We start from the raw sequence: 14,390 nt of genomic DNA on the forward strand, positions 1-14,390 counted from the left end.
TTTATTATTTGTTCTAATTCTAATATATTTCAGTTTTGTATATGACCATTATCTCAACGATATTATATAGAATATAAATTCAAATGGAGATATTTCTTTTTCAATCTAATAAATAATGTTTCTATGTTTGCCGATTTCTTTCAGATCTTTGAAAGTATGAGAACCTCAGTTGTACAGAATCGAATTGAGGACAATCATAACTTTTTTAATATAATTTTTGTATGTGAACTAATTTTTTAAAGTCTACTTACAATTTATTGTATGTGCAATCTCCGCAGAAACCTGCAATCTGCCACATATTTAAAAACACAGAAATGTATCGTGATTGCGATAGTGTACTAATGGTGACTACTGATGCATGTAACACTTGAAGACTAAAACCGTTCTTCAGATCTCACGGGAAGAGATTTAGAACAAGTATCTTCTACTTCAGTTGGCCTTTATCTAGTTACAAATAGACTGAAAATGCATCGAGAATTTGAAGGATCCATCGTAAATGAGAGTTGTAAACACTGTTCGGACAATGATGTCAACAAAGAAGTTAAATAAGATTACCTTCCGAGGTAAATGCGTGTACATCTTCAGATAAAAGATATTTTCAGGCATTCAAGATCACATATCACTTTCTAGACCCATGGTAAGTGATTCATATTCTTAACAAATTGCACAAAAAAATCATAAAATGACTCAGCTGACTACTCTTGTAATAGCTGCAAATCCTAAACAATTTAACATGAATAGCTTAACATATCAAATGGAATATTCGTCACTGTATAGTACAAAAGCGTAGTTGATAAGACTAGAGTTCACTGACTCTGATGTCTTTTCCGTTTCTTAGAGTCAGGCGTTCCATGTACCTGAGCCTTTATTCCATAAGTCTTCAGTTGGAAGTTCTCAAAAGCTTCAGAAACTGCAACAACCTGCATTAAGTAAAACAAATAGCTGAGGTTCTTATAATACTGGTGCTACTCTGCAAGACGTTGAGCAATCTGGATCTGTCACCTACCAGATCAGGCTTCTTGGAGTACACCCGAACAATCCTATCCTGGTATGATGCCGGCAATAAGTGACTGACACGATCCTTTTGAACGGTGAATTTTAGATCACTTTCATAGTCCTGTTTAGATAAACCATCGTGGTAAGTGTCCTCCTCGATAGCATATTGTTTATAAGTTATTAATTTTACATGATTAAAGTATTGCCCTAAATGCGCAAAGGTATGCTAACAGAAGGTCCCCTCTCCTATATGGTCATAAGCAGTATACTTATTGAGTGAACTGTCAAATCGGTTTAACATCTTAAAAACTGAATCAATTTATGTGGTTCATAAACATCTGATTATAATCAAAGCCAGGTCTCTGTGAGGAATTGGTACAAATGGGTTTCTGAAAAAATAAACCAAGACAAAATACGGGCTAACAAAAAGGCCAAAAAATTATCTATGTGCCAATTGGATATGGTCTAGGAACCATTAGAATCAATATTTTTGGTTGAAAATAGTTCACATTAAGATTTTGATGAATCTCGACTCTAAAACCAACAGAACAAGGCCCTAAAGTCTGATTTGCGAGATAACATGTTGAAGACGGTTAAAAATTTTGTATCTGTTGACTACATAGAACTCAGAGAAGGGTTTGCTTTGCAAGATCCAAATAACATCAGAGATTCAGAGAAAAAATTATTCCATAAAAAACTCTTGCTAACATTCCTTCCTTCCAAATTTGACCAGTAGAAAAATATGGCCTCTAAGTCCATTTTCCTACCTAAGTAACCATTACGGTATCACAGTAAGACAGGAAAAGGATATATAAATTACTTTGATTGAGAAGATATATGTAAGTAAAGATGTCATGGGAGCAAGTCAGCAACATGCCAGGATTATGAACCTTCCAAAAGAGAGACCTCCAATAGGGGATTCCTATTAAATTTCAAATACAAACCCAGATTTATTTTCTCTGACCATTTATTTATTTTCAGAAATTTATTTTATTATCCAAATTATTTTTGAATTGCTGAAAAATAAAATCACTGGTTTTTTAACTTCCAGAAATTAATATGTAGAAAAAAGAAATCAATCACATCACAACAACAAATGTACTCCCATAACACTTCTCCTTCATTCAATAATCTCAGGAAATTCTGGGTTTCGACCCACAGATAAAATAAACAGAAAAATACAATGAATAGAACCTGTAACTTGGCCCTGTTACCCACCAAAATGGGTAACCCCATAAGAGAAAATTTGTCTCCTACATTTGACAACCAGCCTGTCAACAGTCAACCAGATAGCCAGAAGCCCCTCTCAGCACATTAGATGATGATATGCCATGTGCCTCCACCACTTGCATTAGCCATGTGCCTTTCACCCATCCAGCGTCAACATTTGGAGGAAGGTGGGCTGTTGTTCAAAAGATACTTTAATAATTTTGTAATCGGATGCTTATACTTATTTGTTTTGGGCCTTTCGCATGGATAACGGGTTGATCTGGAAGACTGATAGACCTTGACCATAGTTTTGTTCTCTCAACTTACTAGGGGGGTTAAATTTTTACCCTAGTCCAGTGGGACCTCCCTTAAGGCCCATTGGGTCATAGGAAGGGGAATTCTTGGAAATCCATGATTAAGATAGCGTGTTCCATTCACCCTATACCATACTTAACATTTTTCATGCCACATTACAAGCCCCATACCTCACCTCCATTCTTCAAGCTCAACTTCGTCATTGGTTCTTGGGGATTTGGCACTCTTCTATTCACATACCTTGAGTATGGCCCGTAAACTCGGCCCTAGAAAGTTGATAAAGCGAAAAGAAAAGAAAAAGCATATCATGGCCACAATGAAATAAATGAAAGAAAATCAAAATGCAAAAGATGGTGGGGAAAAAATTAGCATGCAGGCAAAAGCCCAGCATGAGCTCTACCTCCCTCATATGGCCATCACCTAGTTCCTCAGCACATGATGCTCCATTACATCAAAAAAGAACCCTTGCATGTCCAAAACTCGATGAGCAATAAACTGACTCATTTTAAACAGGTAATAAAAATGCGACATCATACAAAACAAGTTGTAACCCTTGAGCTATAAGCCTATAAGTGATAAAACAAGGAATAATCAAGAAAAATTAAAACGCGCACAAAAGTGGAAAAATTAAGCCAAGCTATTAACTATGCATCCACGAATGCTCCCTCCTCATATCTATACACTTAGGATGTGGACCCCCATCAACTAGTCCCTTTGACCATGGCACTTGAACATGAGGTATTTTCCCCTTCATTACCACATTATTATTCTTAACACCTATCAATTAAAGGGTGGACCAGAGAACTGTTACTTCCCCTTAGGGGCTGGAGGCACCTAATAGGGTTGACCATTAGCCACCCTTACCCAAGGAGAAAACACTTTTGTGAGATCTTGATCTTGATTCTGGAAGGGAATCCTTGTTTGAAGTATTAAACTACCCTTGACATTCAAGTTTGGTTCACTTAGATGCACTATTGATCTTATGTCCTTAATGAATGGTTGCTTTCACTAGTTTCCTTGTTGTTCTTGTTAGGTGATTCAACAGCATAGGATTTGGGCACCCACTTCATAGGTACCCAAGCCTTCCAGAGAAGTATATTGGCCTAAGCAGGTGCAAAGTCGAGAGATCTTAGCCTCCTAACAACAATAGCAAATGACATATGCCCTGGCCAGTGTTGTGGGGGCGCTCGCCCCCCCCCCCCCGATCTCGCTCCCAATCCACACTCTGGGTGGGAGCGACTGGGGAGCAGGTCGGGAGCGTGCTCCCTAACCAAAATTTTTCGCTCCCTGGTTTTTGCCAGGTCGAATTAGGGAGCGTCGCTCCACGAACGATTTTTCCAACCCGGGAGCAATCGGGGAGCGATCACTCCTAACCACACATCGAGTTGCAAAATATCTCACGTCCGGTAGAGAGTGACGCCCACACGGGAGGGAGAGGTGACGTCGTGGAGAGAAAAAATTGGAAGGGAGGGAAAAAAGGGAGAGAGGGAGGGAGGGAGGGAATAAATCAACCCTCTCCCTCATTTTTCATTTCATTCTACATTTCTAAGAGAGAGAAAATAAGAGAGTGGGAGAGAGCAAGACAGCAAGAGAGAGTTTGGAGCAAGGAGAGGCATCCAATGGGAGATTGAAGAGCTTGCAAGGGGAGATTCGAGGCAGGATCTACACTCTATTCTAGAAATTTTATTTTATGTTCATTCCTAAATAAATAAATAATTTTTTTTCTTTATTTCCCATTCCATTTTTTTGCAGATTCAAAAATTCAAATTTCAAACATCATGGTTATATTTCTTGGCATTTTCTTCTTTATCGTTCTTTTTTTGGTTATTATGGTGTTGGAGAGTAGAAAAAGGAGGGTTGAAAATGAAGAAGGGGATGAAGAAGTGGGTTATAGTGGATTTGATGAAAACCCTAGAGAGGGGTACCTTGGTGAGGAGGAGCTAGAAGAGACTAAACATGAATCAGCTCAAAAAACTAAACAAGACCAAACCCCATTGTGAAAATATGTTAATAGGCCTAAAGCAGGGAAAGGGGGTGGAACCACTAAATTTCATTGCCCCCATTGCAACAATAATTACATAGGTTCATACACCCGTGCCAAAAAGCACCTCTGGGGAAAAGGCCATGGGATGGAGATAAACAAATAGGAATCAAAACTTGTATAGGTGTGTCAGCAGCAGATAGAGCCAAATACATAAGGGAAGAGGAGGAAGCCCAATACAAATCTAAAAAATCAAAGGGTTTCTTTGAACAAAGCTCACAATCACATGCACAAAGAACTCCTTCAGCATCCTCCCATGGCAGTGCATATGGAGGCACAGGGTCACCAAACATCTCTTTAAGGCGTAGAACCATATCAGATTTCCTTGACGAAGGGTGTAGGAATGATCTGGATTCAAAAGTTTACAGGTTTCTCTATGCATGTGGGATACCATTCAATGCTCTTCACTCACCTTAGTGGCATTAAATGGTTTCTGCCATAAATGATTCCCCTAAAGGATACAAGAGCCCTAGGTATGACAAGGCTAGAACCGTTGGACTTGATGATGAAAAAGCAAAAATATCACATTCTTTGAGTAGAATGACAAGTTCTTGGACTGACCATGGGGTGTCCATTGTATCTGATGGATGGACAAATGTAAAAGGCAAGCCATTGATAAGTGTTCTTGCTGTGTCTGTTAGTGGTGCCATTCTTCTTTCAGCATATGATTACTTAGGCAAGTTCAAGACTAGCATCAACATTGCAGAACCATTACTTGAAACAATTGACCGTATTGGGCCATACAATGTCATCCAAGTCATCACTGCTAATGCTCCTAATTGTAAGGCAGCGGGAGCAATTATTGAGGATAAATACACCAACATATTTTGGTCTAGGTGTTTGGTTCACACAATGAACCTTTTGATGCATGATATTATTAAGAACAAAAACCAACAATACAAATGGATTGGTGATTTGTACAAGAGAGGCAAAGAAATGATAAAATTTATTACAAATCATAGCAATACCCATGGCCTTTTCCGCAGTCACTCAAGATTGGAGTTGTTGAAGATTGTGAAGCCTAGATTTGGTAGCTATTACCTCACCTTCAGGTGCCTTTTGAAGGTAAGAGAGTCATTGGCTAGCATGGTATCAAGTCTACACTAGCAGGTATTAAAGGTAAGGGCTACAAATGCAACTGACATGCAAGGTTTTGAACAAGTGTAGGAGACCGCTCTTGATGGTATGTTTTAGGCACGTGTGAGGCAAGTATTGGCATTCACCAAGCCCATTTACCACATGATTCGGTTTGCAAATACAGATAAACCAGTGATTGGGGAGGTGTATGAGCAAATGGATACCATGTTGGGGTAAATAAAAGATATTGTTCAGAAAGATGATCCCAACTTGTATACACTGATTCACAATTGTGTGTGTACACAGTGGGATAAACTTAATGTTCCACTACATGCCTTGGCGTATATCCTTACGCCAAAATACTACTTTGCATCTTGGTTGGGCCAACCTGCACCAGGGGTGGGGTTAGGGTCAAACCCCATATAGATAAAGAGGTATCTACAGGATATTTGCAAGCATTAGACAAGTTGATACCTAACAGGGAGGAATGTGCTAGTTTGCATCTTGAATTAGGCAGATACTTCAGTTGCACTGGTTTTGTGTGGTTCCTTCCATGCAATGGAAGATAGAGACAGATTTGATGCTCTCACATGGTGGGAAGCATATGGCGGCCAGGGACTTCTGCCAAAATTGGCAAAAAAAGTTCTCTCACGGGTTGTAAATACTTCCTCTACAGAGAGGTGTTGGGGCACCTACAGCTTCATACATAATGTGAGAAGAAACAAACTCAATGAAAACCAGGCTAAAAGCTTGGTTTATGTGCACTACAACTTGAGGTTGTTGGGTCATTACTGTGATCGGGCTTATGAGGATACAACATATAAAATTTGGGACAACCACCTAGAGAATGATAATTTGGAGGATGGCACTATACATCTTGAAGTACTAGAAGCAGAACTTATGAGAGAGGAAGATGAAGCAACAACCATGCCACCTCCACCATCCAGTAGCAGTGCTCAAGTTTCGAGTCTTGTTCCTTTATTGTCACCGCCTCCATGTACATCCTCACGTGGAAGGAATGTGCCTTTTGGTTCTGGTTGTGGGTCTGTGCGGGAGGATACTCCTAAAAGACCACCACGACCTGCTCAGAAATTAGACATTATTCGTGGTGGCAAGACAAAGATGTAGATGATAGATTTACTTGTCTTTTCTAGTTTCTAGTAGTTTTAACTTTTTATAACTGTTGACTCTTTCATATTTATTATGATATTTTTGTAAACAATATGACAATTTAAGTTTGAAGTTTGAAGTTGGCAATTATAACTCATTGGTAATGAATTATGAATCATAATATGATGCTTCATGAAAGTTGTTTCATTTCATTTCATTTTTGTAATGGTTAAACTTAGCTCACAAATACAACTTTGGTGATCAATGATGATAATGTCATATATGGAATTTTCAATTTTGAAAGCTTGGAGTTGAAACTTTAAGATTGATGAATCATGATTCATGAGACTCAATATGTTGTATGTTACTAACTTGTGGACGTGGTTGATGAAGATTATAACTTCTAGATGATTGTTGTTATATGGTTCAATGATCAATCTATGTTCTTTTATGTTTTTTATATCTAATTCATCATTCTACATGTTTTTGTTGACATATATATATCAAAATATAAAAAAATATATATATATTATATAAAAAACACTCCGGGATTCACTCCCAAACCGGGAACTTCTGAAAATGTCGCTCCCGCTCCCAAGTAACATTGGTACCGGAGTACCCCCAGGACCCAAGATGTTTGTCTAATTTAACCTGGTTTTGAGGATACTTCATGATGACTCCACTGAACCCAGTATGCCCCTAGGCTGCCCTTGACACAACTTGATGGGTAGAGTTGATTTATAGCCCAGATGAGGATAGTCTCCCATTGAGAGACTTGGGAAGACTTTTTGCACCAGAAGAAGCCCTAACACTGGAGAGAAGGAGGCCTCATTTCGTAGTTGCGGAGCCATGGAGACCACTTGATGGCACTCCAATTGGATATTGGGACTCCACATGAGATATTGAGGTGGATTTCAGGGCCAACCCTCAAATTTTGGATCTTCCAAGCATCTACACATTCTTTGACACCTCATCACCCTTGGACATGGCATTTGGAACATTTATGATGGATGACATTAATGTTTTACAGGTGACGCCTCACACGTGCGAAAAAATTAGACATGATTTGTTACTAACTAATTGGTTTGGTTGGATTGTAACCCAAGTACATTTAGCAATCAAACTTGTTTTTAGGGGCTTTGTAGACATAATTAGGTGACCTAATCCTCATATAAATAGAGGATAGGCTCATCTCATTTCATCATCATCACTTGTGACTATTTTGGCCCTCTTAGAGAATTCAACCTAGCTAAATTGTGACATTGTATCAGTTGAATTTTGTAGCTATGATCAGTCTTTATAGTGTTCATTTGTACTTGTAATAATAAAATATAAATTATACTGTGATAAAAGAAAATTTATTTGAAGCATGTTCTTCACGTTTGTAAGAAAAGAGAATATTTATTTTTATATTCAAAAGGAAATTTTAACAAGGCATGTTCTTCATGACCTTATCAAGAGTGAGAAAATGAAAATTTAAATTTGTATTCTAGACACCACAAGATGCCCAAGTCGGCCTCCCAGTGATGAAGTTGACCCAACCCAAGAGGCACCTACTCGACCCCTTCCAATGTGTTTATATAGAGGCCACTTGATCTCCACTCCAAGGGAAATTCACATCTCATCGCATCAAGTGTATTTTTGATCTAGCATAGTGAAGGAGGATGGTGAAGAAGAAGGTCGAGTTGAAGAAGAAGAAGAAGTCGAATTCAAGAGAAGTCTCCTCACACGTGTGGATATTGAAGGTCTGAATTTCTATGGAAGGTCAAGTTGAAGAAGAAGAAGAAGTCGAATTCAAGAGAAGCCTCCTCGCACATGTGAATATTGAAGGTCTGAATTTTTGTGGTAAAGTCTAGTCACAAGTCCAAAATTCTAAGATAAAGGAGAAGTTGAAATTCAGCCCTAAAGTAGACCTAGAGCGAGTTTGCATAGAGGCTCCTTGAAATGATTTGGTGAAGTTTGACTTGGCATCTTGAGGCATCTTCTGGTTCTCATCTTGTTGATTAGTCTAACTTTGATGTATCTCTTGTTGCATTGATTTGCTAAGGAAAAAGTTGGTTGGGATTTTCCCCCAGGTGGGTTTTCTCAAGGTAAAGTCTTTGTCTCTTTGTGCATTGTGATCTCTATTACTCTATTGTCTCTATGGTTGAATTTCTGAATGTGTAATTGCTTAATGATACATTGAAAGTGCAAAATAATCATCTACATCATTGGAAGTAATTATCAAGTTTCAGAAATAAATGTTTGTATAATTTTCACTAGAAAAATCAACAGTATCTTGTGGAGATGTGATCTATAGTGGATTTGTTGAGAAATCTAGGGCAGCTAGATTAGTTGTGATTTCTCTTTACTTTGATCATTGCTCGTGATGTTCTTTACTTTAACTTGATGTACTTATAATTAGCTTCTTCTTCTCTTGATTATTATTGTGTTGTTATCATCAAACAACTACTAAAACATGAAGATCAATAGAACAAATGGACACAAGATGTAGGCTGCTAGCCAAGGCTAAAAATTCTAGAGAGGAAAAACCACAAGAAATTCTTCTCTTCTTATAGAATCTTCAAATGACGAATTCCAAGACCTTTTAGACCCAAGATTGAGCGACCCCCAAGACCAGGTCAACCTTATGTAGATGAACTTTGATCCCTGCAACAAATTTTGGCCTCTACTTCAGAATTTCAGCTACTACTTCAGATCTGCAATCTTTTCGGTCCTCCTGTAGCTGCTGCAACTTTGCATATGTGGGTGATAGACCGAATACCTAAGGAAAGAAGATCAAGCCAAGCCTCTCCCTTATCTCAAAATTTCCCCATTGACTTTGCTCCCTCAAAAATGTCATAGTTAGGGTTTAAAACCTAGAGTTTCATATTCCCTTACTCTTTTACCAAGGTTTAGTCATCCTTAACCATCCCCTAGTCTCCATCAACCAAGGTCAAGGCATTGGCATTGGCATTGGTTACATGGTTGATCGTCTTGAAAACCTTCATAAATCCATTCTCTTTTACCCCTAACCTAGAATTTATTCCTCTTAAGATAAGCCACTAGCTAGGATTGGGGCATTTTCTCAACTAGGGTTTGAAACGCTCCTTGGTAGAGGGATTCAACACATGGAAGTGAGGTATTTTCCTCAAAATCAAGTCATTTTTGTGGCTAGTTTCTCTATTTTAGGGCAAATGTCCCTTGCCCAAGATAGATTTTTCCCTAGAAAAGCCCTAGTTTGCTCTAGGCTTCAACTTGGTGCTTATTGAAGGCTTCTTGTTCCATAAATTAAAAGTAAACGTTTGTTGGAAGCCTTCTTTTAGCCTTGTGATCCTAGGAAAGCCTATTTACCTTGCTAAATCTCAAGCCCTAGGTCATGTTGTGCCCTAATTTGACATTTGGAGGGTGCAAATTGCCTTATTGTGCTAGCTAAGCCTTGTTCCTAAATAGAGTTGCTCTTCTCAAGCCTATCTTGTCACCTTATCCCTTGTACTTTATAGATCCTTTAGGTGAAAGTCCACAAAAGAGAAAGAGGGATTTGCTGTAATGACAAAGGGCCACACCTCATTTTGTTGTCCCTTGGTCTAACTCTTTTCTTGCGGGCTACCCTCACAAGCCCTGCTAGATTCTGAGGCAACATTTTTGGCGTCGTTGTCGGGGAGGGTTTAAGTCAGCCTCCTTATGATTTGAAGATTAAGCTTCACCTTCTTTGAAGAGAACATTTACAATGATGATTTAGATTCTATTCTGGCAACTCCAACAAAAACGTTTTAGAACCATGGAAGTGAATACCCAAATCCTCTTAACTTATCACCAAATGAATGATGAATCTCCTAGTACTCCTATTGTGGATAGATTAAACATGAGGAGGAGGGTTAGACCTTGGATCCAATACTCCATGCACCCCTTGAATTATGACAACATCTTAGATCACGTCACCCTTTGCCCAAGGACTATGCATGCATACCCCTATTCTATGGTGCAAACTCTAAAGATCCTAAGAAACATGTTCACAAGTTTGAATGAGTTTATTCTGCCAACATTATTAAATAGAAACAAGAGAATGTAGTCGCGACTTTATTTGCCTTATCATTAAACGACTACGCTCAAAAGTGGTTCATGACAATCTCTGAGATATTCATTGGTTCATGAAATGACTTCGTCAAGGCTTTCTCCTTTAGGTGGATTGAAGAACCAGGGTTGCTGGGGAGCACCCCCCCGCAAAATCCGCTCCTGAAGCACACTTCGCTCGAGCGGATCCGTAGCACACTCCCTCAAAATAAATTGCTCCCTAGTTTTTCAAGAGCGAATGAGGGATTGGTAGAGGAGTGTTCGCTCACTAACCGCTCCCATTCACTCCCCGTGGGAAAAATTTGTGGCTAATTTTTGGAGGGAGGGGAGGGGCCAAAAGAAATAAAAGGCCCTCCTCCCCTCCCACAATGCACCATTTGCATATTGAGAGAGCAAGAGAGGGCCTTTTGTGATATTCCTACTTAGTGTTTCACTAAGTGAATATTGAATTTTGCTAAATTTTGGTGTATTACATTGTTTCACTTAGGAGAAGTGGGCTTGGGGGACCCACATTCGATTTTTGGCATGAGAAGCACCCCAACATTAGAGTTCGATGGCAAGATTGCGGCTTTGGTGGAGTGTGGGGGCCACCACAAAGGAATTCCGGCCCACATGGAGAGTACGCTCTTATTGGAGCAAAATTGGTGAGGGTAATTAGATGTGGGCCCAGATGGGAAGCCTTGGAGGCAAATCTATAAAAGGAAGGAGGGACTCTCATTTTGCTCATCATCTATCATTTTCAGAATTTGACTTTTGAAAAGAGCACGCCTGTGTTGTTCAGCGCACCGGGTGTTTTCGAGCGGAAATCCCAGCCCTTGCTTCGGTGGACTTCAATTGTCAGCCCAAGGAGGGAGTTCTACTTCATCCCAATTCATACCAACAACAATGAGTCGAGTTACAATAGCAGGGAGAGTTACAGCAGTGCAGCGACTATGCAGTCATATAGCTAGAGGCGCTCCGGGAAGTTGTGGAGATAGGAGAGTTTGTGGAGGAAATCAAGAGGGAAGGCTTGGGGAGACTTCTAACAGGGTTTGCAGACATTTTTGGAGAATTCAACAGCAGAATCTTCGAGTGGGTCGATTTACCCAACAGGAGAGCTAGCCAAGCCTAAGAGGCTCGAAATTTCAAGGTCAATCTTTGGTCAAACCCTTCGTGGGTTATTCAGGGTTTCTTAAGCAAAGGTCGGGATTAATTTCCCAAAATTTTTTGAGCAGCAGAGAGGGCTCTAGCAGTAGATCATTTCAGGTAGCAGCACCATTTCTACGCATTTATGATGCAACCTTGGGCCGAATTTACAGCGGATTGGAGGAGGGTGATTCATTGATCATTTTGGAAATTTGCTAGCTTGCTAAGAGCAAGCCCAAGTGCACTCATTCTAGCACCTTGTTGTACACCTCTTTCCATTAATAAAATGAGTATACACCGTTGTTTTGGATGCAAATTCGTGGTCTGATTGTTTGTTCTAATTTTATGGTGTGTTTGTCTATTTTGCTTTGAACATTTACTGTTAATTTTCCCTCAGGGATATTACAGTGGTATCAGAGCTCATAGACTTGGCACAGCCTATGGGAGCAGCACACTCTATGACACCGGAGGATAGGTAGAATGTGACATACCAAAGGCAGATGTATAGAAGCAAGGAGCGACAGTTGGAGATCACCCCTGATCCTGTGACTACAAAACCAGAGGTAGAAGAAACCAACATGGGGGACAATGAAGAAGACAAAAGGGAGGAGGAGGAGGAGTTTGGCCAACTCCTACTAAAGGCGATGCAAGATTTGTCTCGAAACACTGAAGGAATGGACCAATGAAATGGCAATGGCAACAAGGGTAAGGGAGTCCAAGGAGATTTCCACTATGGAGAAGGATCTAGCACCTCACATCACCATGCATCTCTCCATGCCAACATGCCATTGATTCAAAATACGCCCCCTAGATCCACCATTCCTAAATTCCTACAATCTGGAGCAGGTGGGCAACTAGAGCAGGAGGACCGAGTGGAGGAGGTTACATGCAGGAGACATTTGCAGCGCACTGTGGGGAAGCTATTTCTCCCAACCTTCGATGGGTCCTCCAAGAGCTCGGCCAAGGCATGGGTCAAAAAGTTGGATGTTTACTTCCAGCTAAACCAAATGACAAAAGGAGAGGAAATCAAGATTGTCACGTTGCATCTGGAAGGGGAAGCCCACGACTGGTGGTTCCACGAATTGCCACGTTGGGACATGTGGGAGTAACCGCCTATGATGATTTCACCAGGAGGGTGTTGGAGCGGTTTGAGAGAAAGGATCCGGAAGAGTATTTCGGGGAGCTGACAAGGCTCAAGCAAATTGGGAGTGCAGAAGCATACATCTCAGAGTTTCTGCGATTGTCTGTGATGGTGCTTGACTTGTCAGAGTCTAGGAGGATCTTCATGTTTGTGGATGGGCTAGTAGATCCATTGCGCAGGTTAGTGAGGTCCAATAGGCCCACTACATTACAAGATGCGGTAGGGAGAGCCCAATATTTACAGGATGCACTACCTAGGGCATGGGCAACATTACCCCCTAGACATGGTTTCCAACAAAGAGGGAAGGACATCAGGGCTCCACCACCAAGAGCCAATCAAGGGCATGGGCATTTGGATTATGAGACCCGGAGAGACCTCAGGAGGAGGAAATTGTGCTTCACTTGTCAGGAGTCGTGGGCACCAAGCCAGATGTGTGCAGCAGGTAAGGCCCACTATATCGAGGTCTTCTCTGACAGCGATGCAGAGGATAAGTCCTATTTTGAGATGGGTGGAGAGGGCAGCACAGCACCTTAGGGGAGAGGAGCACCACCAGCATGGGGAGTTTCCTTCGCTCCTACTGAAGGGGTCCTTGCATCACTGCGTGGGGTACCCAAATTCTTGACTATGAGGATTAGAGGCACTGTTCAAGGGCAGCGTGTCTCAATTCTGGTGGACAGTGGGGCTACCCACAATTTCATTGATGCTTAGTTGGTTCAAAGGAGAAGCATCACAACTGAGGAGTTTGAGGGATTCTCAGTTCTTGTGCTTGGGGACAAAACCATGTAGTGCACTCGTTATGTGCCAGCCTTGACAGTGACCATGGGGAACTACTCCATGACAGATCATTTCTTTGTGGTGGATGTACCGGACACCAATGTAGTGTTAGGAGTCCAGTGGCTCTATATGCTTGGCAGAGTCACACAATGGCAGAAGTTGGAGATGGAATTTGTAGAGTCATATGGCAAGACTGTGTTGCTTTGGGGGATGCACTCATACCCACCACAGACTGTTTCGGCCCACAAGATGGAGGCTGACTTGAGACATGCAAACAATGAGGGGTTGTGGAGTTGAGGATCTCAGAGGCTGGGGGGAAATCCCAAGCCACCACATTCAAAGATACAGTCTATTCTTGACAGGTATCCAGTGGTGTTTGGGGATATAACACCGGGACAAACACCTGACCAGGGGTTTGAGCACACTATCGAGTTGGAGCCAAGGGTGTAGACCGTCATCACCACCCCTTATTGACATCCCAAGGCTTATCAAGATGAGATCAAGAGGGCCATCCATGAGCTATTGGCACTTGGGCACATCAGGCCCAAC

The 14,390-nt window shown here is 40.9% G+C and overlaps 1 protein-coding gene across 3 annotated transcripts in view; it reads right to left on the minus strand.

Moving 5' to 3' along the window:
• Positions 1-527: 527 nt before the first annotated feature.
• The window catches only part of LOC149222493 (uncharacterized), a 297,411-nt gene continuing 283,548 nt past the window's right edge, over positions 528-14,390 (minus strand). For all 3 annotated transcript variants that reach the window (XM_089385462.1, XM_089385461.1, XM_089385463.1), the window contains exons 18-19: positions 1,007-1,117; positions 528-920 (exon numbers count right to left, since the gene is read on the minus strand). In XM_089385462.1, coding sequence (XP_089241588.1) covers positions 807-920; positions 1,007-1,117 — 225 coding nt within the window. In that variant the 3' untranslated portion in view covers positions 528-806. The remainder of the gene's footprint in view (positions 921-1,006; positions 1,118-14,390) is intronic.

This window comes from Pinus tabuliformis, chromosome Q, assembly GCF_031772625.1.
Source record: "Pinus tabuliformis cultivar Carrire ecotype Pingquan chromosome Q, CPIR1, whole genome shotgun sequence".
NCBI lineage: Eukaryota > Viridiplantae > Streptophyta > Pinopsida > Pinales > Pinaceae > Pinus > Pinus tabuliformis.